Below are 26,812 nucleotides of genomic sequence, written 5' to 3' on the forward strand. Positions count from 1 at the left end.
GGTCATAATTCAATAAAATTTTCATTTCCCCCCGCTATTGGAAACTGGGGAAGAATTTTGAGGAGGACCCTCAAAATTCCGAAGTGATTTCAGCCATTCGACGCAAGCAGCCGTTGGAAGCAGCAGCCCGGTAAACTGGGGCAGAATTTTGAGGAGGACCCTCAAAATTCCGGAGCGAGAGAAGTTGCAGTATCTTGGACCACGTCGCAGTTGTTAGTTCATCTAAAGAAAACTATTCTTAATTATGTATTTATTGTCATATTTCTTTACTAAATCATGCATGTCTGTTACCAAAGTTGCTTCGTTTAACAACGCTACCCCAATGATACGCCCAATATCATCGGAACGGAGCCGAGCAGGTCAAGCAGAGCTAGCGGGAATACGAACTAACCTCCCCTCTTTACAAAACTCACGATTTTTCTTTGAATGCAGGCACTTGAGTTGCAAAATCATCAAATATACTATACACTCACGAGACTCACATTGATCAGGAATATAACTCTCAGAACCGTTGCACTTACTCACAGCTGCTATCCGCACGCAGTGCTCCCAGCAGACACAGTATCCCCAGCAGTCGCAATGCCTCGATCCGCTATCAGCTAAGAAAATTCTATCATCATTTTGCCCTTTTTACTCCTTGCATAAGGCTACCTTTCTGCCTTCCGAGATTAAGCATTGTTTCCATCTGCATTTTCTGCATTGCATAAGGCTACCTTTCTGCCTTCCGAGACTAAGCTCTACCTCCATCTGCATTCTCTGTATTGTATAAGGCTACCTTTCTGCCTTTCGAGACTAAGCATTGTCTCTATCTGCATTCCTGCATTGCATAAGGCTACCTTTCTGCCTTCCGAGACTAAGCATTGTCTCCATCTGCATTTCCTGCATTGCATAAGGCTACCTTTCTGCCTTCCGAGACTAAGCTCTGTCTCCATCTGCATTCCTGTATTGCATAAGGCTACCTTTCTGCCTTCCGAGATTAAGCTTTACCTCCATCTGCATTTCTCTGCATTGCATGAGGCTACCTTTCTGCCTTCTGAGGTTAAGCTCTACCTCCATCTGCATTTCCCTGCATTGCATAAGGCTATCTTTCTGCCTTCCAAGACTAAGCATTGTCTCCATCTGCATTTCTCTGCATTGCATAAGGCTACCTTTCTGCCTTCCGAGACTAAGCTCTGTCTCCATCTGCATTTTTCTGCATTGCATAAGGCTACCTTTCTGTCTTCCGAGACTAAGCTTTGTCCCCATCCTGCATGGCTGAAATATCGCCACTTTATCACTCTTGCATGACTGAAATATCGCCTCATTTTATTTGCGTCTTACATCGGCTGAAATATCGCCACCTTTTATTTACGTCTTGCATTAGCTGAAATATCGCCACCTTCTGCATTTCATGGGCTGAAAGATCGCCAAATTTTCCAAAGGCGTCATTGTTCTGAGGCACCATTTGCATAGCCCGAGAACGCCATGCCATGGCCTGAGAACCCCATTTTATCTTTTGCATATCATTATTCAAAGGCATCATAATTCGGAGGCATCATTCTCATAGCCCGAGAACATCATTTCATAGCTTGTGAATCCTTTATCATACGCTTCATGGCCCAGGACGTCATAGTCCGAGGACGTCATCCCAACCGTCCTAAGATAGCATTCATGGTCCAATGGGAACTTGCATCACGTTTAAATTTATGCACAATATATGCTCATTTGCAGGTAAACCGGCTAGCAACGGCCGTCTCAGCAGGGGCGATCTTGTTCCAGTTCCTGCAGCTTATCAGACTCCAACCATCCTTCTCAACCCGAACATCGCGTCCGCTTTTCGAAATCTCCATCGGTATATTCCGCCAATAGATCCTGAACTACATATGGCCTGATTTCTGTAAGACCAGGGATATGTAGGCAGCTCAGGAACCAGAGTTCGATCAAAATTCTTCAAATCGTTTCATTCGGTCAAAATTGGCCATTATATCTTTACCCGGCAACTCTTTCATCCTTCTCGGGTAAAGAGGGGCAGCTGTTGATACCCAATTTTTTCCTATATATTTTTATATATAAAATACTTTCAAAATAACATATATATGCATACATAAGCATACCCAAGTGTTTTAGTATTTTTCCAATCTTTCGAAGAGTTTTTAAATCAATTTACTATCCATTTTAGCAGTACAAAATCCATAATTATTCCCAAAATTATCCATTTTGGTGAATAATTTATTTTATTCCCATATTTATACCAAAATATAGTTAAGATAATTTTTGTATATTTTTACAAATTTATTTGGTATTTAAAAGACTAAATTGCATATAAGCAATTATAGCCTATTTTAAGATTAATAGCATTTCTATAATTGTAAAATTGGTTTCAATATTTTTAAATTAATATGTGTGCATTATTAGTTGGGTCAGTACTTTTAATTTATTTTTAAAGTCTTTTTTCGCTATTTTTATAAAATAAAAGAGAAAATTGGCTATTTAACATTTAGCCTATTTCTATTTCAATTACAGCCTCATTTCCTTTTAATTTTAACCTCAATTTGACCCCAATTCCGCCCAAATTAAAACCAACCCAATTCCAATTTTAACCCAACCCACGACCCGATTTTAAATAACCCAACCCGTTCCCCACCTACCACTTAAATCTGGACCGTTGATCACTCAAGATCAATGGCCAAAACTAGCCCTTACCCAAACTCTGGTTCTTCAAACTCACACCCTTCTTAGTGTCCTAATGCACTTAATCATTAGGTGGTGACTCTTCAAATTCCAAAACCCAATTCCCAAAAGGGAACGAGTTGTCCTCCCAAATGTCACAAGCCCGATTTCGCGCGAAAAAAGGGGGCGCGACACTAATTGCCTCTTAACTGTTGTTACCCAATTACATTTTCTTATTTTCTTAAGAACCATTTGTTATAGGATTATATATGTGAATAATTTCGTAGTTAAGAGTTCTAGTAAACTAGTGTGGTGTTAGGTGTAGCATCTATCATCCAGTTTGACTCCACTAAATAGCTTTATAGTTTTTGGGTTGCGATGTTTAAATATTAATAGTTAAATTGTTATTTCATGATTAGTAATGAACGGATTCTATGCCAGAATTATTTAATTTAAGAGTATTTTCATTTTTACGTACTTTAATCCTCGTATTGCTAATACAACATAATTCAATGTGGATAACATTTAATATCGTCAGCCAAATGTTGCATAAAATTATATAGATATTATTTTTTCTTTTACGGCCAGTCAAATGCTGCATCAGTTATACAATGACTAATCTCTCTAGCCAAATATAGTATTACCTTAAGCAGGATTTTATGCTGAAATTATTTTTCCAATGCTTCGCCACCTCATGCCTGTGTTTTGATTGCTCTATTTCCTATTTGTTAATGCTTTCCTGACTTTTAGAATACTGTAATTTTCTCTCTATACAGATGTGATTTGCATGCTTGTTTGGAGCCGAGAGTCTAGCGGAAACAGCCTCTCTACCTGCATAAGATAAAGATAAGGTTGCGTACATAATATCTTCCGGACCCTCTATTTGTGGGATACACTAGTTTTTTGTTATTGTTGTTGTTGATGGCCACTTCAACATCCACCTTGTAACCACTTTTATATATCAATGTGCAAAAAACATATAACTCTGTCTATAAAGGCTTAGACCGATGCAAGGAAATCACCTACTAATATTTTTGCCTACAATAGGATTTGAATCTGAGACTTGATGATTCTCACCTCACTTCGGTGACCACTAGGCCTTCATGAGATGCGACCCTTCTCTAGACCCTGCGTGAACACGGGATACTTTGTGCACCCTTGCCGCCTTTTTTTATACCAACTGAAACACATCTTTACAGTGTTTACACCAACTGAAAAACGCTTATGAGCAGTACTTTACACCTCAAAGTACTAATAATGCTAATTGCTAAAGCTTGATTTCTTTAATCTCCAATACAATCAATTTGGAATCTACCTCCAAAAAGTTTTGGGATAAATTACAAAGGTATCAGAAGATAATGCATTATTTACAATGTGTATAATTGATGCAAACTTTCTGTTATAACTGATATTACAACTTTACAGATGACATAATTATTAGCTACCAAGTCCAAAACTTTTTCACTAGCTAGCAATCAGCTTTATTGTCAAAATCAGAAATATGCTATGCTTAACCAACAGATCCTTCAAGTTTCAAGCTCATTAGTTGATTCACCTCAGCACCAAATTCATCAGGAAGTTCATTGAAAACGTCCCTACAAAACCCCGAAATCATCGCAGCCATCGCTTTTTCATAGTCGATCCCCCTCTGTTGGAAATAAAACAACTGATCTTCACCAATCTTTGAAGTGGTAGCTTCGTGTTCGATCCGAGCAGTTGGGTTTTTGCTCTGTTTAAATGATGATAACATCAGTAGAAGCAATAGTGCAAAGCAGAGGTAATGCTCAACTCATACTCAAAACTGAGAACAGAGAATCTCAGTTCAACATTAGAGCAGGAAGTTACATAGTTAACATGCAGAAGAATCTTCTACTGAAATTCTTGATCTAGCTACATCTAACGTCAAGTTTTAAATGTACTCGCAATGCTTCATTCAACCTCCTTAGAAATAAATAAATAGGAACATCATTGGCAATGGCTTTTGATCCATACTTAAAAAAGATCTATAGACATATTACAAGAACACATCTAATCTTCGCCATGCACTTGAAATGAAGACACCATGAAACACTCGAGCAGAAATGGCACTCTTTCTTCTACTCACGTCGACTCCACAAGCAATCCAGCTAAAATAACTAATTAACAATGCAACCCAAGACTAATTAGATAATTTCTCCCCTTCTTTCTTCATCTTGTGGATCTATGTTGCTCGGACTCGGGTTAGGGTATCCAATATGGGTGCAGATCAAGGGGTCGGATTCTTCATCACATAAATTTTAGGATTCCGGGAGATGGATCCGAGTGCGGAAATGGGTGCTGGGATACGGCCAATAAATGTATATTACGGCATATAAAGCATATGTTTCGATTAATTAAAGTCATTGAACTAAAACTAATTAAACTTCATTCTTTAAAAACACCTAATATTTTATTCATACGATATCTCGGCATAACATAAAAGCATTTCATACTTTATATAACTAAATATAGATTACATAATAAACACAAAAATCAAACCAAATACCTGATCAATCTATACTTCTCAGTCATTGAATTTAGTCAAAGTACCCAAAGTAAGTTGACCAAATCCAGTGTGGACCCCACACCTACACTCGTGTCATGTCGACACAGGTGCAACAGGGATTTTGAAGAGTCCATGCAACATAGTTGTAGATGATTTCTAACTTCCTAAGGAAGAATTTCTTTTTTCCTTTAATTTAAGATCTTGAAAAAAAGAAGTCTTGGACGTTAGCTGCTGAAATACAAACATTGTCTATTTTATGAAAAAGGTCATTAAAAAACTTAATTGTACTAGCATCATGCATAACAAACGTCACCATAGCACAATGAAAATGGTTACAGTGTGACTGCATAAATTATAAGTAGCAACCCTAGCATGCTGTGGCAACAAAACAAAAATGAAACAAGCCTTATTGTTATCAAGCTAAGATAGAATACGAGATTAAAGTACACAAAGAGCAACTACCTGAATGTATGGATAAGTGTTGGCGGCGGCAGTATCACCAATGAGCATTGAATCACACTGCGAGGAGTTCTTGGCATTTTCTGCATTTGACAACACCTGAACTAGTCCTCGATAACAGTTCCTAGAATGTCCCGCTGAAATACCCTTTGAAATTATCCTACTCCTCGTATTCTTCCCTTTGTGTATCATCTTTGTCCCTGTATCTGCCTGCTGATAATTATTAGTCAACGCCACAGAATAGAATTCACCTACTGATTCATCACCTTCTAACAAAACACTCGGATATTTCCATGTAATAGCTGACCCTGTCTCCACTTGTGTCCACGAAATCTTCGACCTAGCTCCAGCGCAAAGTCCCCTCTTTGTAACAAAATTATAAATACCTCCTTTACCTTCCTCATCTCCCGCATACCAATTCTGCACAGTGGAATACTTAATCTCCGCACCTTCATCACAATACAACTCCACCACAGCAGCATGTAACTGATTAGTATCATATGCAGGCGCGGTACACCCTTCTAAATACTCTACAAAACTCCCTTCCTCTGCAATTATAACAGTCCTCTCAAACTGTCCTGTTTCCATAGCATTTATTCTAAAATAAGTCGATATCTGCATCGGACACCTAGTGTTCTTGGGTATATACACAAATGATCCATCACTAAACACAGCCGAATTCAGAGCTGCGTAAAAGTTGTCTTCCGGGGGCACAACTCTCCCCAAATACTTCTTAACTAAATCCGGATACTCCCTAATCGCCTCAGATATCGAACAAAAAATCACACCAGCTTTCTCTAAAGTCTTCCTATGTGTAGTAGCAATAGAAACACTATCAAGAACAGCATCAACCGCCACATTCGCCAAACGATTCCTTTCGTTTAAAGGCACACCCAATTTATCAAAATACTTAATAAGCTCAGGGTCAGCTTCATCAAGACTATTTAAAGTTGGTTTCTTTTTAGGTTCTGAATAATAAACAATATCTTGAAAATTAATTTCTGGATACCTATTATCAGACCAATTAGGCTCTTTCATTTTAATAAATTTCTCATAAGCTTTCAACCTGAACTCAAGCATCCAACTAGGCTCATTTTTCTTTGCAGAAATCAGCTTTACAGTTTCCTCAGAAAGCCCTTTTGGTAGTGCAAAAGATTCAATTTTTTCATTAAAACCCCATTTATAGTCTCTTTTCAAGAATTTCTGAAGTGGGTCAATTTCATTTGTTGAAAAGGAGGAATCTTTACCTGGGGTGTCAAGAGTGGTGTTGGCCAATTCTGCAGCTTTGACCTTCAAATTTCTTGAATTAGGGTTTCTGGGTGCAGCTGATTTTTGAAGAAATTGACACCCTTTTGGTAGTTTAGGTTGTTCAGTGATTTGTTGAGGAGAAAAACAGGAGATTCCATTGGTAACAAGAGAAGCCATAACTAATGCTTTTTGGAGGTATTGGAAGAGAGAAAGAAGCTCAGATTGAAGTATTGAACAAACAATCAAAAATTACAACTTTTAATTTTTTTATTTTTGGAATATTTGGTAGGTTAGTGTTGGTTTTATTTATTTCTGTGGTGCTGATTTTTAGAGGGTCTTGTGCTGACCACATGCCTTCTTTTTCAGCCATGAAATTTTTGGATTTTTCCTATAAAATATATCCACTTAGGGTTAGGACTAAATATTAGAGTAGAGCTGCCAAAATTAATTGTATGGATAGTAAATTTTTTTGCAGACAAATTGGACTAGAGTGAAATTTATTAATGTGCTAGTGGAATAAATAAAATATGATAAAATCTATATTGATATTTGAGAAATGTATTACTTCCTGACTTAAATTTATTCTCCTTACGCTTCAATTTGTATGAACATATTTCCTTTTTAGTCCGTACCAAGCAGAATGATTTTTTTTCATATTTGGAAATATTTTACCTTTATGTAATGATTCATTGCCAAATAAAATACATGTGTTTTATTTTATACTACAAGTTTAAAAATCTTTTTCTTAAATTATGTGTCAAGTCAAATAGATTTACATAAATTGAAACAGTATAATATTCCATTCTTTTATTTTTAGTCAATTCAAAAAGAATAACATCATTGTTTATTTGACAAATATTTAATGGGATTATCCCTATTTTACTCTTGTTAAATCCCACACATGTAAAAGCTGCTCCTTATTTGTAAGGAAAAGTCAATTAAAAGGTTCCAAGTGTAATAATGATTAGTTGGAACATTGAAAAATCTTTCCATCTTTTTAAAACTTTTTACCTAATTAAATATTATTATTTATATAAATTAAAATGGATGGAATATTAAATTGCTTTTGAAGGTTTTTCTTCCTTTAGATAAGCAACATATTTCTAGTTCCTTTGGATATTTAACTTACCCTATCGGCCTATCCTCATCCCTTCTACTTCACTAGTTCCTTTGTTGCATTTTACGTAGCACACTTTTCTTTTAAATTTTAATTTAACCTAAAAAATAATATTTTTTGATTTAAAAATAATTTAATTTAAACTTCTCAACTTATCCTTAATGAGATATTTATAGTCACATAAATATTTAATGACTTATTTTATATCACAAATTGTAAAACTCTTTCTTTTATTTTTTCCATAAACTTTGTCCCTTGTTCAACATAAATTAGGACGGTTGGAATAAATAAATAAATAAACAAACAAACAAACAAGTAAAACAACAAGAGAAATGTAGTTTTTCTAAGAAAATTCACTTTGCAATATGCCAAGGGCTAATTTTATTAATAATAAAAAGAAATAGCCACAAAGAAAAAGTACAAGGGGCCAAAAGTAACAATAGTGTGACATCTATTGCCTAGGCAAGATGATCATTCCTATGCACCTCCGACGTCTCACGAGGTCTAAGTCTCACGAGAGTGAATGATCTCATAGCCAACTGAGGTATCTCCTAAACGCAAAACTAGATTGGCAACAACTACTTAGCTACACTTTACCTTACAATTCTTATTGAGGCGTGAATGACCTCATCCACTAGCAAGTATGTAGAAAATAAGAACTAGAAATAACTCAATATTTTATAATTATCATAGAGTTTATACTTCATGAATTCGGACGACGGATTTTGAATCGCCTAAAAATTTATCAGCCCATCAGAAACGAGCTAATAAAAAATATCATAGCTTCGCCATGTGTTGTTGTTAGGGTTATAAAACAGGAATTCAAAACGATTTTTAATTTTTTGTGTGCTAATGTCAATGTCATCTTTATGAATTTGGGCGACGAGCTTCGAATCACTTAAAATTTTGTGAGCCCATCAAAAACGATCTAATGAACAATACGATGATTTTTCTCATTTTTTAGTATTTTAGGAACATAAAGCAGAAATTCAGGATGATTTCATATTTTTCGTATGCTAATGTCCAAGTCATCTTCATAAATGTCTCGTCATGATCGTTCCTTGTTTTTGGCATTTTAAAGCTATAAAACAAGAATTCAACACGATTTTTATTTTTTGTGTGCTAATATCCATGCCATCTTCATGAATTCGGACGATCGGTCCCGAATCGCCTAAGATTTTATTGACCCATAAAAATGACCTAATGAACCATAGTCATAGCCTCGCTGTGACCATTTCTTATTTTTTTGGCATTTTAGGGCCATAACATAGGAATTTAGCACGATTCCAACTTCTCGTGTGTTATGTCCATACCATCTTCATGAATTAAGGCGACCGGTCCTGAATCACCTAAAACTTTGTCGGTCCATCAGAAATTACCTAATAAACCATAGTTATGTCTCTCCATGATCGTTCATCATTTTTTGGCATATTAAGGCCATAAAACTGGAATTCAGCACGGTTTTTTTTGTGTGCCAATGTCCATGTCATCTTTTAGATTTCAGGTGCCCGACCCCAAATCGCCTAAAATTTTGTCTGCCCATCAGAAACGACCTAATGAACAATAGTCATTGCCTCGTCATGACCATTCCTCTATTTTTGGCGTTTTAGGGCCATAAAACATGAATTCAACATGACTTAAGATATTTCATGTGCTAATATCCATGCCATCTTCATGAACTAGGGTGATCGGTCCCGAATCGCCTAAAATTTTGTGGGCATTTTAGAAATGACCTAATAAATCGTACTCATTGTCTCGCTATGATCGCTCCTTATATTTTGGCGCTTTGAGGCTATAAAATAGGAATTCAACACAATTTTTGGTTTTTCGTGTGCTAATGTTCGCGCTATCTTCATGAATTCGAGCGACCGGCCCCTGAATCGACTAAAATTTTGTGAACCTATCAGAAATGACCTAATGAACCATAGTCATTACTTCGCCAAGACCATTCTTCGTATTTTGACGTTTAGGGCAATAAAACATGAATCAACATGATTTTCGATTTTTCATGTGCTAATGTTCACGCCGTCTTCATGAATTCGGGCAACCGGCCTCGAATTTCCTAAAATTTTGTGGTCCTATCATAAACGGCCTAACGAATAATAGTCATTGCCTCACCATAACGGTTCCTCATTTTTTTGGTACTTTAGTCCATAAAATAGGAAATCGGCATGATTTTCGATTTTCCGTATGCTATGATTATGCCATCTTCATGAATCAGGGCGACCGATTCCAAATCGCCTAAAATTTTGTGGGCCCATCAGAAATATATTAATCAATCATAATCATTGTCTCGCCATGTCGTTCCTCATTTTTTAGCATTTTATGGCCGTAAAACAGGAGTTCAGCATGATTTCTGATTTTTCGTGTGCTAATGTGCATGCCATTTTTATGAATTCGGCCGATCAACTCTAAATCGCCTAAATTTTTTTGGGCCTATCAGAAACGACCTAATGAATCATAATCATTACTTCTCCATGACATTTCATCGTATTTTTGCATTTTAAGGCCATAAAATAAGAATTCGACACGATTTCTAACTTTTCGTGTGCTAATATCCATGACATCTTCATGAATTCGGGCGACCGGCCTTGAAGGCCCATCAGAAATGACTCAATGAACAATAGTTATTACCTCTCCATAATTGTTTCCTTTTTTTTTTGTATTTTAGGGTCATTAAACAGGAATTCAGCGGGATTTTTGATTTTTTATGTGCTAATTTCTACGTCATCTTCCTGAATTAGGACTATCGGCCTCGAATCGCCTAAAATTTTGTGGGACCATCAGAAACGACCTAATGAATAATAGTCATTGCCTCGCTATGACAGTTCCTCATTTTCTTCCATTTTAGAGATATAAAAAGAAATTTAGCACGATTTTCGATTTTTCGTGTATTAATGTCGACACCATCTTCATGAATTTGGGCGAACGGCCCCGAGTCGCCTAAAATTTTGTGGGCCCCATCAGAAATAACCTAATGAACCATAGTCATTACCTCGCCATGATCGTTCCTTATTTTTTGGCATTTTAGGGCAATAAAACAGGAATTCGGCATAATTTTTTATTTTTCATGCGCTAATGTCCACGACATCTTTATGAATTCGGGCGACTGGCCTCGAATCGCTAAACTTTTATGGGCCCATCATAAACGAACTAATGAACAATAGTCGGTACCTTGCTATGATCGTTTATTATTTTTAGCATTTTAGGATCATAAAAATAGAATTCAGCACGATTTTCGATTTTTCGTGTGCTAATGGTCACGCTATCTTCATGAATTCGGGCGACCAGTCTCAAATCGCCTAAAATTTTGTGGGCCAATCAGAAACGACCTATGTAACCATAAGAATAAGAATTCAGCATAATTTTAAATTTTTCGGGTGCTAATATCCATGATATCTTCACGAATTCGGGCGATCGACCGCCAATCGCCTAAAATTTTTGTGGGCCCATAAAAAATGACCTAATGAACCATAGTTGTTGCTTTGCCATGACCGTTCCTCATTTTTGGGTATTTTAGGGTAATAAAATAAGAATCCGGCACGATTTTTGATTTTTCGTGTGGTAATGTCCACGCTATTTTCATGAACTCGGTAACCGGTACCGAATCGCCTAAAATTTTATGGGTCCCAGAAATGACCTAATAAACCATATTCATTGTCTCGCCGTGATCGTTTCTAATTTTGGTATTTTAGAGCCATAAATCAGGAATTCAACACAATTTTCGATTTTTTGTGTGCTAATGTCTATCCCATCTTTATAAATTCGGACGACTGGTCTTAAATCGCCTAAAATTTGGTGGGCCCATAAGAAATGACATAGTGAACCATACTCACTACCTGGCCATGATCGTTCCTCGTTCTATGGCATTTTAAGACCATAAAATTGGAATTCATCACCATTTTCAATTTTTTGTGGTAATGTCCACGTCATCCTCTTGCATTCGGGCGGCTAGCTCCAAATAATCTAAAATTTTGTGGCCCCATAAAAATTGACCTAATGAACAATAGTCATTGTCTCGCCATGACCGTTCTTCGTTTTTTGAAGTTTTAGGGCCATAAATAGGAATTCACGATGATTTTAATTTTTCGTGTGCAATGCCCACGACATCTTCATGAATTCTGGCGACGGTCTCCGAATCACCTAAAAGTTTGTGGGCCCGTCAGAAGCGACCTAATGAACAATAGTCATTGCTTCGCTATGACCATTCCTCGTTTTTAGTGTTATAGGACCATAAAATAAAAATTCAGTATGATTTTTAATTTTACGTGTGCTCATGTCCACGTCATCTTCATGAATTCGGGTGACGGGCTTCGAAATGCTAAACATTTGTGAGCCCATTAGAAATGACCTAATGAACAATAGTCATGGCTTTGCCATGAGTGTTTCTTATTTTTGGCGTTTCAGGACTATAAAATAGGAATTCAGGGCGATTTCCAATTTTTTGTGCGCTAATGTCTATGCTATTTGCACTAATTCGGGCGACGGGCTCCGATTCGCCAAAAATTTGATGGGCCCAGTAGAAACGACCTAATGAATAATAGTCATTGCTTCATCATGGTCGTTCCTTAATTTTTTGGCATTTTAGGGCCATAAAATAGGAATTTATGATGATTTCTAATTTTACATGTGTTAATATCCTCACCATCTTCATGAATTCAGACGACAGGTTCCGAATCGCATTCAAAGTTTGTGGGACAAGCATAATGAACAATAGTCATTGCTTTTCCATGACCGTTCCTCTTTTTTTGGCATTTTAGGGCCATAAAACATGAACTGGGGACAATTTCTAATTTTTATGTGCTAATATCCATGCCATCATCATGAATTTGGGCGACGGGCTCAGAATCGCCAAATATTTTGTAGATCCATCAGAAACGGCCTAATGAACATACTCATTGCTTCGCCATCATTGTTCCTTATTTTTGTTGTTTTAGGACCATAAAATAGAAATTTAGGGTGATTTTCAATTTTTCGCGTGCTAAAGTCCACGACATCTTCATGAATTCAGGCGACGGGCCCTAGATTGCCTAAATTTTTTTGGGCCCATCGGAAACGACTTGCTTCACCTTGACCATTCCTCGTTTTTTGGCGTTTTAGGGCCATAAACATGAATTCAAGATGATTTTCAGTTTTTCGTGTGCATTAGTCCTTGCCATCTTCATGAATTTGGGAGAAGGTTTTCAAATCGCCTAAAAAATTTTGGGACCATAAAAAATGACCTAATGAACAATAATCATCGCTTCGCCATGACCATTCCTCATTTTTTGGCGTTTTAAGACCTTTAAACAGAAATTCAGGATGATTTCCAATTTTACATGTGCTAATGTCCACGTCATCTTTATGAATTCGGGTGACGGGCTCCGAATCGCCTAAAAGTTTGTGAGCTCGTAAAAACGACCTAATGACTTTCTTTTCTTTCTTTTTTCTTTTTTTAGGACCATAAAACAAGAATTCATAAAACACATTCTTGATCTAACAAATAATGATACTTATAAAATTGTAGAATAAAGAAGAAAGAAGTTATTATCAAGCCCTTCCTTCTGTAATCTTGAGAATTCTTCAAATTGTAGCACCTTGACTTCTTCTTCAGCTATCTTCCAAAAAGGTAGTTACCTAAAAAGAAATAAGGTTTAATTTTAGGTCATTCAACTTTTATATCAATGCACCAAAATCATTAAAATACTTTTGTAACCAAAAAGTTACTCAATTTTACCTAAGTACAATAGTCAAGATTACATGATTTTTTCGTTACAAAAAAAAGTTAGTGACTTTCCCGAAACTTAGATAAAATTAAGTAATTGTTTTTAGAAAAAACATATTTCAGTGACTTTAGTGCGATAAAATAAAAGTTGAGTTATCGTTCATGAAATTAACCTCAAAAAACAAGGGAGAAAATAGATTCATTTTCGAAAACAAGATCTTTTCTATCTGCAGCTGAAGTTTGATCAGTATCCAATTCTTGTGGAGCATAGAAGCAGGCAATTTCTTAATTTCTCATTCATAATATTATTCATCAATTTCAAGAATAGATACAAAGATTCATATGCGTATACTTGATTTAACATTTCTCGTACATGCACGTGAAAAACATGTTATATTGTTTCTTTTTTTATATCTTCTGTTTCAAGATCCAAGAAATTATTGTCTAGAAATTGATATCTATGGAGTGTTGGTAGGTAGGAAATTAATATGCTAATGATAATCATGGAAATGAAAAAGAAATTGTTTAACAACGATAGAGAAGACTAATGACCAACTCCTTTTTGGATTTTCTGATGGATGATCCAATTACTTCAAGCATGGGCGGATCTAGGATTTGAACATCATGAGTTCGAGTCCTACATTCTACCACATCACATTTGATTTAATGGGTTCACAATCTATTATTTATATTTATTTATGGGTAAACTTCTGATATTTATATAGAGTTTGAGTCAAAGCTACGACGTTTAGAACCTTATCCGGGCGTAAAATTATTAAAAAACCCAAAATAGTCCCTTAAGTTCGAGACTTAACTCAAATGGTCCCTAATGTATAGGATAGAGTATGAGTAGTATTGGAAAATGACACTCTATAGCCGCTCTTAAATAACAGCCAAAAATATGTATATTTTTTGTATATATATATACACACACATTTCTATATGTTATATACAAGAAATATATGTTATACACATTTGCGGCTATATAAATAGTCTCGGCCGCGGGTTAAAAGTGATCTTTGCCCTGATATATTGATGGTCCTCTGAGTATTTAAAAATGGTGTATATTATGTATAATTTAACTTAATGGAATACATTATGGAGTATATACCAAATCAAAAGGAAAAGAGGAAATCATCTTTTCAGTTTGAGACTTCACTTAAAAGGATTACTAAACAGATCATTCTCTTAAGTTTGAGACTTCACCTAAAAAGTGTGTTCCACTGATAATGGAATGTAACTTTGTATGGATGAGTTTTAGTTTGCTTGTGATTTGTAATTTTGCTAGATATAGACTGATTCCATTGGAATGAACTAATATGCACCACTTCTGAAAACTTGATAACTATGCAAATTAATGAAACTTGTATTTAGATATAATTTTGTTAGTTTGAAATTTTAAGATGATTTGAAAGCAATAAACATCTAAATTTTGCTGTCATATGACCAGGAGGTCAGGGGTCGAGCCGTGAAAACAGCCTCTTGCAGAAATGTAGGGTAAGGCTACATATAATAGACCCTTGTGGTCCGGCCCTTCCACGGATCCCGTGCATAGCGGAAGCTTAGTGCACCGGGCTGCCCTCTTTAGGCAGCAATAAACAAAGGATTGACATCTCATTTCCTATATGTTTTTTGTCACAGTTTTGTCTGAATCTTTTATCCGAGTCCATGTGTTTGTGATACTAGACCTGATAGAAAAATATTGTGCCTTCTATTATATGCAGTGTGAAGTACCTGAAAACCAGACTAAGGTTAGGATTTGCAGCAAGTTACATATAATGAATGATCAAAATAAACATGATCACCACACTGCTCCAACAATTCCTCCAGCAAAGCGAAGGCGTGGTCGTCCTCGAAAAGATGGAGGTCTTGCTAAAAGAGTGATGCTGCAAACTCCAACAACACCAGCAACTGAAAACAGTAACAAAATTCAACAACATGCTGAAATGAGCCAAAAAGATAGCACTAGTGAAAACATGCTGGGGCAAATAGTTTCTGGTGTTGTTGATGGTTGTTTTGATGCAGGCTATTTCCTTTCTATAAATATTGGTAACAATGCCAACACATTCCGCGGATTAGTCTTTGAGCCGGGGCAATTTTCTCCCATTACAGCAGCAAATGACATTGCCCCACAAGTTAAAATGTATCACAGAAGTCAAGTCATAAAACTTCTAGATCAAGATAATCGTACCGATAAGCCTAATCAGCTTGAAAAGCAGTTGAATGTGTCTCCAGGACAAGATTTACCTTCTGAGCCAATGTCAAATGCTACATTAGTACCTACTAATCAACATGCTAATCCAGATCAAACACTCAAAATTCAATCCCAATCTATACCTATATTGGAAAACCTTATAATGGTTGAACAAGATGAGGTGATGCAAGTATTTGAAGTCGCGAATCAATCAGAAAGTCCCAAGTTAAATGCAGAACAAGGTAAATATGTAGGTTCAGAATCCATATTGGAACCAAAAGCTAGTGAGGAAACTAGCAAAGAGTGTGAAAATCAACTAATGGACTCAATAATTCAGCCTGGTACTCTAGTTTATACTAGTCTCAACAGCTCAAACGAATCGATTCAGCATAATAATGTTGTCGATAAGTCTCAAGAAATGGATTTAGATCATCAACAGCAGGTTGAATCTGAAGTGGAGAAGAACAAGTCCAATCTTGGAATTCCACTTCAGCCAAAAGAGTTTGTTCAGTGTGAACTAAAGAAACTCAACTTCATTTCTCAAGAACTTCCTATAGTTAATCCGGAGCTTCAGCCGAAAGAGTTGTCACAAACTGGACAAGGGAATCAAGATTTTCAACCCCACCAAAATCCTCCATTTTCTGAACTTAACTCTGTTGCCCAAGAATCACTAGCAGCAGAAAGTAAAGTCCAACTAAGTGATCCAATTTACAATGAAGTGAAAAGTTCATCTTTTGAACTACATTTTGTTGATGACATGCCTCAAGCTGTTGAATCTGCACAAGAGGAACCAAATCCTGATCCCAATCAAGTTCTGGTTACTGAAGACAATCAAGTTTTGCCTCAAGAATCAATCAGTAAATCGACGGACTTTATGATGGAAAAGCAAAGTTTTACAAATATCAAGGAACTACAACAAAGTACTCATATTGGAACTGAAGTTAAGGCTGTAGGAAATCAAGAATCATCACATGAAAGGAAGCAAGCAACTGATCCTAGTGATGAAGTTGTGTTAGCTTCACAATGCGAACCACAGCCAGAAGATGCAGACACTGAAAAATCTGATTATGCAGCAAATTTTGAAACTCAAACTAATAGCCATCCTTGAAAACTGAGTATAAGAACTAGGAAAACTGTTTATATGGGACTGTGCAAGCAAAATAGAGTTTTGCATGTAATGTTCCAATGTTTTTGACTCGGTCTCTCTTCTTCTTTTTGTTCTGAAAAACAGGTAACTGGTAAAGTTGCTGCCATATGACCAGGAGGTCACGGGTTCGAGCTATGTAAACAGCCTCTTGCAGAAATGTAGGGTAAGGCCGCGTATAATAGACCTGTGTGGTGCGGCCCTTCCCCGGATCCCACACGTAGTGGAAGCTTAGTGCACCGGGGTGCCCTTTTTTTTTATTTTCATTCACCTTTACTTGCAGCCTTTGCTAGCTGAACAGATTTTCCCTCATTCATGAATTTGTTTAGCTCTAGGATTCTTATACTGCCATCTAACACTTTTACACTATCAATTCAATGTAATTGCAATGGCAGGTTATTATTATATTGTTCAGTTTACCATGTCATGTTTGTTATTAAGATTTATCTGTTATTTTAGGTTAAATTACATGATAGTGTGAAAAATTTCTACACTGTTAAGTGTAACTTAAAACTCTAATAGGATATAATCATTAAGACAACTCTAACAAGCAAACCTAACAAGGTAACTCTAATGATTATGAGCTTATAAGCTCTTCTTATATGACAATTTCATAGGAAAAAGGACAGTCCGGTGCACTAAGCTCCCGCTATGCGCGAATCCAGGGAAGGGCCGGACCACAAGTTCACAGGAATTAGTCCAATAATAACCTAAGTCTATTCAAATTGTGTCTGTTAATAAATAATAGGAGTAATAACTAGTATCCTAATAGATACTAATGATACTATGAATACCTGTCTTTGCCTCCTAAACATAACATTAATTACACACAACTTGTCATTCTTAAAGATTATACCAAGTCTCCATTCCACAACCATTGAACTCAAATGATTAAATTGAAAAAAGAAATGCTCGTAAATAATTTGATTAGACTCCAAAATTTTGGAATGAATCACATAGAGTGAGAAAAGGACTAAGGCCTAGCACACATATTCATGTACATTTTCCTTCGCTTCCACCATTATGGAGATGCTGTGAACTTTTGTAGCCAACAATTTGTTGAATACGTTTTGATTTTATTACTTACTAATTACATGGATGGTGTAAATACTACAAAGTTTTTTACAAGTGTTAAATTATGTAGTTAAAACTTAAATTGGTATGCTTTTATGAAAAATGGTAGGGATTTATATTTTTGAAAGTGGTGTTATACCATGTATTAGTAGTTAGTTATTTAAAACTAGTTTACAGCGTACATTTCCCTTACCAATTTCAAATTCAAATATGCACAATTATTTTCCCAAATACTAGAACAAGACTTCATTTTTTTTTTTTTTGACAGAAAGGTCAAACAAAAGCTACTTAGAAACCTGAATTAAAGATGAACCAACATTATATAACTGAGTATATGCGTCACATTACATTGAAAGGTGATGCAAATGTATTTGCTCATATCTGAAACAGCTAGGCCAACGTGAATAGTTGAATCAAATGCACTGCCAACTAGTCGTTTACTCGCCTTGAATGTAAGGACCACGCTATATTGGTCGAGCAACATATGTGATCACTTACATCCAACACGAGCAAACGCCTACTTGCACATATTTATGAGGCAGAGAACTGGGTTTTTGTGCTCCGGACGGACTACTCAAAAAAAAAAGGTTCAATTTTTTAGAGCAAAAAATGAGATTAAAAGATTGATAATAGCACTAGATTTTTATGGGGCCAAAAGACTTCATTTTAGCTGAATGATTATAAGAATATTTATAGTGGAAAGAAAGGCTAGGGTTTTGTTTTGAAATTTCAAAAAGATGCAGAGAGGGTCACGGGTTGAGACGAGATTCAATGTACCATTTTGGTGAAACTATGTTTTGTAACGTGACAAGCAAAAAGAGAAAGTGTAAGAAATGGTTTTTTTTTTTAAATGGTCAAATGCCTTCACGTGAGAGAAAAAAAAAAACTAATGAAAAGAGTTCTTTTATTTGAAAAGGGAAGATTTGTATCCGAAAAATGGAGATATTAAAAGATTTTGTTGGAATAGTTTACCGAAAAAAGATTTTGAGTCCGTTGGACTCTTTGACCAGATTTATTAACTGAGGAGCTTTTGGTTTGGAACAAATTGCGGCTCTGAAAGAAAATGTTAAATATGTGCAGTAGCAACTAAAGTTGTTTGGATTTAATTGAGCTCAACTTATCTGAAGGAATACAGGATTTATTTACAACTTCATTGATATTTATCCAAAAGATAAACTCAACACCAACTTCAAATCCAAATACGAGCATTTGATTTTCTAGAAAACAAGAACCAAGTCTTATAGAATCGCCACCTACGAAATATGAGATACACATAGCAAATGATAATGAACGTTTAGCACCTGACCGGCCAATACCATAAAAGTATAATATTAGCTAACAAGAACAAATATCCAAGCACCAAAATTGGACACGCGAAAGAGATAATAGAGATAAAAAAAAACGAAAAAAGATCAAAGAAAAAAATTAAACTCATGAAAAATAAAATAAGTGACGGTTGAACACAACCATAAACACTATCTTCAAGGACTAGCCTACAGTAGCGATCTTATAATATATCTGATGCAAACTTCGCGTGCTTCCCTTTTCTATGCCGTTGCACGTGGTAGGAAGCTATCAGCAGCTCGTTTTAATCAGTCAGCAGATCACTGCATAGCCACATTAGAATAGAAACAAATATTAAAAACAATTATCTGTATTGAATGAACTACCGCTGTAACAGTCAGCAACGGCGGGCGGGCGGGGGGAGCGGGGTTGGGGTTTAGACTACAAGTTAAACTTGTCCGTAATAAGTTGCTGAAAGGGTTTTTGGGAAAACCTGTGGTTGCTGCTGCTGTTGTGGAGGGTAATTTCCATACCCAGCATAGCCTGCATAATAGAGATTTGGATCCTGAGCAGGTTGAGCATAACCATAGGCGGCGGCGGCGGCGGCATCATATCCAGCAGTATACCCATAATATCCACCACCATTCCACTGGTTTGGGTCAGCCTGAGGCTGCACAACCTGAAGATGAAAATCATGTATTTCAGATTTGGGGACTAAGATTAGAGTCCAACCAAAAATTAACATTTAGGCACGACTATTAACCTGCTTGTTGGAAGGACTACGACCCCATGAAAGGCGGATACTTTGTCCACCCAGCTGAGTTCCATTCAATACTCGTAGAGCTTCCTCAGCACAACTTCTGCCATTACAACAAAGGTTTCCCATGTTAGTTACCATTGCAGTTAAAGTAAAATATAAAATCTTAAGAAGGCACATTAGTTAACCTGTCAGCAAATTGAACAAAACCACAACGTTTGCCTACTGGTATTTTCACATGAAGCAGCTGTCCATAATGTCCGAAAACCTGCCTTAGATGGTCATCCGTCACATCGGAATCCAAATTCCCAACAAATATCTGCAATCAATGTCAACCTAATATGAGCAGAAGTCAACAGAAAATTTTAGTACGTCCATAAATAAATATACTGACAGTTGTATTAGAAGGGTCATCCTCATTTTGAGTTCCATTGGTACTTTGATAAGAAGCTGCAAATAAAAAAGGCATCAGTGAGGGGAAAAGCGGATTAACTTTTTATCATTGCAAAAAAAAACTCCTAGTGTTTATCAAGAAAACGGAAAGAAATGGAAAAGAAAACTACAAGCATGCGTACAGTAAACCATTAAGAGCAGGCAAAAAATCAAACAGATCATTTCGTGCTAGGTCAATACAAACAAGTTTAAGGATTTGGGAAAGAAATGGAAAAAGAAAAGTACAAGCATGTGTACAGTAAACCATTAAGAGCAGGAGAAAAAAATCAAATAGATTAGATCATTTTGTGCTAGGTCAATACAAACAAGTTTAAGGATTAGTTACACCTGGCATATAAAAAGAACACTATAGTGTTCGATTCAAGAGATAAGAAAAGATCCCATGAGTCACCATTTTCTCCAGTGATGGAGGCGGAGGTGCCTGGGCCAGCTTACACACACCTCGACTATTTCACCGGATAACTACTACCTCCCACCAGTACATGTACCCGATAACTCTGCCCACCCTGAGCCGCTATTGTCCTTTGATAATGCATAAATGTGGATCATCGAAGGTAATATTATTTAATAAATCATATGAGTCGCAACCCCCCTTCTCCCCCAAAAAACATCAGATATGAATATTCAAGCAAACTTGCTTCCATTGGACCCCCAACCTAAGTTGCCCGGACTCGAATGGGGTGTCCGATATGGATTTGGATCTAGAGGTCGGACCCTTCATGTTCTAAATTTTAAGGTTCGGGGGTACGGATCCAGGTACGGGTATGGGTGGGGGTTTTGACTAAAAATAATTCAAATATCTAAAACAGAGTTATAAAAATGCGTCTAAACTATGAGACCCTATGTGAAAAGCTTACAAAGTATTCTGAGAAAGAGAGAATATTGATCAAGAAGAGAATCCAAGAAGAAAACAAAGGATAAGAGCTGACATAGAAATTTTTTTTTTTAATAAGGTAAAGGTTTGCTGACATAGAAATTTTTATATACAAGGTATTCCATTTTAATAAATTTCACCCTAGCTTTTGTTTTTATTTCAGAAACCATTATATCTGACCCAAATTCCCCCGTCAATTTTGGTCAATATACCCAAAATTGGTTAACCAGATCCAATACAGATCCCACACCCACGTCGTGTCGACACGGGTGCGCACTGAAAGTGAAGAGTCCAAGCAACTTAGCCCCCAACAATATGCATACTCCATACTCCATAGTAAACATATTTAGCTGTATTAAGTGGTTGGCAAGCAATACCAAATTAATATTCATATTTCTTATTAGGTCATAGTACCAAAAAAGTGAAGAAAAAATGTCAAAGATGCAAAAGAGTGAAAGAGCAGTTAATCAATGAAAATACTTTTCATCAGGTTTTGAGCTCATGACGCGAGCCTAGCACATATCATGTGTTTTACTATTTTACCATTTAACCAATGTGCTTGGGGCTTATGAACCTTTACTTAAAATTATCTCAGTATCACTAATATAAATATGCAAGTCAGATTAATATTTTTTGAGAAAGAACAAGTCAGGTTAACATTATAAACTCATACTCGTCAAACACCATCATATAAATTGAACCAATTGAGAGATAATGTGGGAGAAACTCCTCCAGCCTTAATATCCCTTAATTTATTAAAACTCTTTACAAACCCTAACAAACAGGGAAAAAAACAAAAAGAAAAGATTTAACATATTAGTGGTAAAACCGTAAAACTAACTATACAAACTTCAGAAAAAATAAACAGAAGGAATTTTGGATCTAGAATCTGAAAAATGAAATATAAAACTACATGCAGCCACATGTGGAATATACACAGCCACAAGCAGAAAGAACCATGTCAAGTATGGTGTACCAAAAGGGACATGTTATGGCTGCATTAGCATATGATGGTGAGGGGGAAATCCCACTCCTCTGTTGCCAATATTTTGTACAAGAGGTCAGGAGGTAAACAACAAATAATTTTGATAAGTATTGCAGTGAAAAAGTTTTAAGAGTTGGAGGGATACAGGACTAGGTTAACTTTATTTAGGAAGTGAGACTGTGAGGAAAGCTTAGAGGAAAACTGAAGACTAGTGTGTCACTCGTGGCAGGCTAACAAGATATGAAGAATAAAATGGCTGATAAATAAAGATAAAATAATCTGATAGAAAGCATAATGGAAAAGGGAAAGAAACTGGAAAAATCAAAAAATTAATGCCGCGAGGATCCGACATAAAGGAAATTTAACCACATTTAAATGAACTGACCTACACAACACCACGTCCTAAAAGGTACTCATTTCAGCTGAAACAAGCTCCAGGCTCCAAAATGATAGAGCCTTCCTTTTACCCTGCTTCGAGACAACCGTAGGTTTATGAGAATTAATATTTCAAGGGGTGTGTCTTTAACTAATGGTAACGAAATGATGTTGTAAGCTGGTGCTAATCTTCAAGGAATGAAAGCAAACATAACAATACTGTTTAACCAAGTGAGGCCAAAACAACAATTACTTGCCCCCAGACAAAACCAATATCATCCTCAAGCCAACAAAATTCAATTGTCAAAGCACGCAATGACCAAATTTACAAGGGCAAAGACTCGAAACCTAGGAATGCATAAGTAATCAACTGCAAGCTCTATGCAGTTCTTAACAGCTCTAAAAGATATCCATATAGACCAGCATAAGTAACAACGAGATTGGAACATACCTTGCACCTGACCAGCTACACTATTCTTGTTAGCTGCAGGACCTATTCGCATTGGCCTAGTGGAGCAGAACTTCCCATTCATCTCAGTCATAGCACGCAATTGCTCACTTTCATCCCCGAATTTAACAAACCCATAACCCTTTGTGCGCCCAGTGACCCTATCAGTGACAACCTTGGCACCCTTGACTGAGGGATAGCTGGCCCTGAATGTCTCCTGAAGCATATAATCAGTTACATCAGCTGCCAAGTCTCCAACAAAAATTGAGTATTCAGGACCATTATCTGAACGTTTTTCGCCCGAACCAGGAGATGCCCAGTTGAGCCTAAAGGGTTGCTCAATATTAGGCATCAAGGTGCCATTATATGCTTGTAGGTTCTTTTCTGCAGCCGCGTGACTAATAAACTCGATAAATCCATAACCCTCTGATTGTCCAGTTTGCTTGTTGCGGATAACTTTAACAGAGACCACCTGCATAAATAACAATTAAAACACTCATACAATCATCAGAAAACTGGAAGGAAAAAAAGGGAACGCATATTCAAATGGCAGAAATACTATAATTCATACAACATGTGCAGCAAAAGGCAAGAATAAATTAAAAGGGAAAGCAAAAAGGTTTTGTCATATGCCTACATGGATGTAGGCTGAAGGATACAATTGCACACTCATTAAGCAAGCACTAATTTGCACTTTCCATATCAGGAAAGGCAGATGAAACAAGAGCCAAGAAATCTTTACAATGTAAAATTACAAGAAGCCTCCACTAATCACCCCTGATTTGCTAAGCATGGCTAGTGTTGCGCTTAAGCCCTGAAGCTAGACACAACATGTAGAGTGCTTCGCTCCCCTTAGTGGGGGCTTCAATGTCGTCATCAAGGTTCTATATACTTGTCCTTGCCAATTAACGTAATTTTGAAGAGGCGACACTAAAAAAATTGATATTTACTTTATCATAGTTTTTTTTCAATTTCTTTATCCACATATATTAGTTATTTATGCTTATAATTGTTAGTCTTGAACTACACATACATATTTGTATATTCCTTCATTTGCGCCTTTCTTCATTAAAGCCCACACTTTATTTGCGCTTAAAGCCCCAAAGGACCTTAGAGCCTTTTTGCACTTTTCTCCATTGATAACACTGAGCATGGCATTCCACTACCAAACCAAATGTGTGGTTGTCAAATTGTAATAGTAAACTACAGATTTAAAAGAAAACAATAGAATAGTTTATGGACGTATCGGCTCCCTTCTCACAGCCACTCGCATACACTGCTGACATTCACTGAAATGCTCCAGTATGTAAGAAACAAATTCTAAGTTTCAAAACAACTGCCTAACATCTTGCAAACTCCCTAAAACCTATGGACCTACTTTCTTGAAAAATTGAGATCACAGCCAATGGCCAATAGACTTTAGTGTATATGCGCTCATGCCAGAACCATGTTTCAGCCATAGCACTCAAAGTAGATTGAATATCTTACCTGAGCATTGACTTTATTGAGACCAAAGTCTACAGACCCCACACAATACACACTTAAGGCAGGAGAGGTATGTTAGGCAGTTCTGATTATATACCTAATCCCAAGCATTTTCTTCAATTATACCTTTCTACAAGCTAATTTTATCATCAAAACAGTTATATTGAGGCACTACCCAGAGAAGTTAATTTGTCTCTGGCACACATAAGGAGAACGATACATCTTTAACCATAAATATAATACAAACTCAATGCATATAAACTACACTTAAGTCTAACATGTTCCTCGAATTAAGATTTAAAACAGTGGGTACAAAATACATCTAATATGAAAGCAAAAGCAACTATATATGCTAATTCTCGATAACAGAAAACAGGGAGAGGGGTCAAATTTGCTCGTGTATTATCCAATATTGAGAAAATTTGCCCTCCATTACGTATTTGGTCTAATACTAACCTGCCATTAAGAAAAGACTCGTTCCCTTGACCCCTTACCCCTTACGAAGCTCCAACCTGACGATAATTTTAAACCATAATAAAAAGGTTGAGCAGTAAATTTGGACCTTTTTACTTGAAGAATTTACTAACATCATGGGTATGGAGGACCAAAAGTGTGAAGGAGGGGAAAATTGAACTATTTCAATAATTTAGGGGCAAAACTGGACCTTTCCCTAAAAAGTATCCAGCCTTTCCACTTTAACACCTCCTAATTCTTAACGCAAATTCTCAGCAGCCACATATAAACATATCTAGATATCAGTATCTACAGATTTCCTGTCACTTATTTTCTAGTAATATAACCTAGAGATTTGTTCTTCAAACAAAGAACTTGAGCGTAACATAAACATTAGTTGAAGAACAATGACTATTTGTTGCGCAAACTTTCAGTATATATTGTATACCTCTCCAGTATGAGCGAAGCAGTTATGGATGTACTGTTCATCCATCCAAAACTGTAGATCTCCGATCCAAAGGCTCCGGATTTCATCGGCACTCGTCGGTTGAGCCGTCGCCCCCGCTGCCGCCGCGTTGTACTGAGTTTGTTGTGGTTGCTGGTAATAATAGCCGGATTGCTGCGGCGGAACCTGGTACGACGTCGGCTGCTGCTGCTGAGCCATCCACTGTTGTGGCGGCTGCTGTTGTTGATACTGTTGTGGCGGAGCCGCCGCCATTGGTTGTGGAATCATGGAATTTGCTGGTTGCATATTGTTCAAACCCTAGATGGATGTTGAGAGAGGAGGCGGAGAGGGACAAAGTACGTATATTATGTAGTGGTAGTGCGATGCCACAAAGGATACAATTTGCCCCCGTGGCTTTTCTTGCTACTTTCGGAGATTTATGAGTTTTTATCACTTTTCCCTTTTTTGTTTGCTCCAAAAAAATATAGCATCCTTGCTTCAGTTTAGACGACACATTTTACTTATTAGTTCGTTTAAAAAAAAATAACACATTTTTATATTTAGAAATAATTTAATATTAAATTTTTTATTTTACCTACTTTACCATTAATAAGAAATTTTTATAGCCACACAAATATTATGGTCCTATAAAACTTTTGCCCCTTAAGATTATAGGACCATATGAGTATCCTCTTTTTTTCTTAAACTTTGTGTCAAATCAAATTACATCATCTAACACTTTGTTTGGATTGTTGTTACATGTCGTTTCATATTGTATCATATTGTATTGTACTGTATTATATTGTATTGTATTGTTTGATGAACATAATGTTTGGATAGATTGTATCATTCATCGTTATTTCATGATATCACTCATCAATAATATGAAGAATAAACTTACAATATTACTAAGAAAAAATAGGATACGGAATAGAATTATTATATAAAAAAGTAGGATAAATGATAAAATATGATTATTTAACAATAAGGAAGGGCAATACGAGAGAAAAAAGCAACGTAACGACGACACCATACTAAATCCGTCGTTTCATAAAGTGACATTTTTCATCATTACGTAACGACATATTTAACCATACGATGCAATAAAACTTAAGTAACAATCAAAACAAACATTATATT

The 26,812-nt window shown here is 36.4% G+C and overlaps 2 protein-coding genes across 2 annotated transcripts; both read right to left on the reverse strand.

Annotated features, from left to right (window-relative positions):
- Window positions 1–3,898: 3,898 nt before the first annotated feature.
- Window positions 3,899–7,172, reverse strand: LOC107774488 (iron-sulfur cluster assembly SufBD family protein ABCI8, chloroplastic-like). The gene is made up of 2 exons (XM_016594035.2): window positions 5,636–7,172; window positions 3,899–4,378 (listed from the first exon to the last, which is right to left on the reverse strand). Exons 1-2 carry the CDS (start codon window positions 7,055–7,057, stop codon window positions 4,160–4,162), a joined length of 1,641 nt encoding a protein of 546 aa, XP_016449521.1. The 5' UTR covers window positions 7,058–7,172; the 3' UTR covers window positions 3,899–4,159.
- Window positions 7,173–19,389: 12,217 nt separating this feature from the next.
- LOC107774489 (polyadenylate-binding protein RBP45) lies at window positions 19,390–26,090 on the reverse strand. The gene is made up of 7 exons (XM_016594036.2): window positions 25,676–26,090; window positions 23,293–23,761; window positions 20,549–20,604; window positions 20,343–20,473; window positions 20,161–20,257; window positions 19,891–20,076; window positions 19,390–19,720 (listed from the first exon to the last, which is right to left on the reverse strand). Exons 1-7 carry the CDS (start codon window positions 25,976–25,978, stop codon window positions 19,718–19,720), a joined length of 1,245 nt encoding a protein of 414 aa, XP_016449522.1. The 5' UTR covers window positions 25,979–26,090; the 3' UTR covers window positions 19,390–19,717.
- Window positions 26,091–26,812: the final 722 nt, after the last annotated feature.

This window comes from Nicotiana tabacum, chromosome 21 (assembly GCF_000715075.1).
Source record: "Nicotiana tabacum cultivar K326 chromosome 21, ASM71507v2, whole genome shotgun sequence".
Taxonomy (NCBI): domain Eukaryota; kingdom Viridiplantae; phylum Streptophyta; class Magnoliopsida; order Solanales; family Solanaceae; genus Nicotiana; species Nicotiana tabacum.

What these genes read in the sequence shown, in the direction of transcription:
- LOC107774488 (XM_016594035.2), bottom strand. Translation starts at nt 7,057, where the DNA reads ATGGCTTCTCTTGTTACCAATGGAATCTCCTGTTTTTCTCCTCAACAA. An exon ending in ACACTTATCCATACATTCAG is followed by an intron (nt 4,379 to 5,635) that starts GTAGTTGCTCTT and finishes TCATTTAAACAG; the next exon opens with AGCAAAAACCCAACTGCTCG.
- LOC107774489 (XM_016594036.2), bottom strand. Translation starts at nt 25,978, where the DNA reads ATGCAACCAGCAAATTCCATGATTCCACAACCAATGGCGGCGGCTCCG. An exon ending in TGTAGCTGGTCAGGTGCAAG is followed by an intron (nt 20,605 to 23,292) that starts GTATGTTCCAAT and finishes TTTTATTTGCAG; the next exon opens with CTTCTTATCAAAGTACCAAT. An exon ending in TTTGTTCAATTTGCTGACAG is followed by an intron (nt 20,258 to 20,342) that starts GTTAACTAATGT and finishes TTGTAATGGCAG; the next exon opens with AAGTTGTGCTGAGGAAGCTC.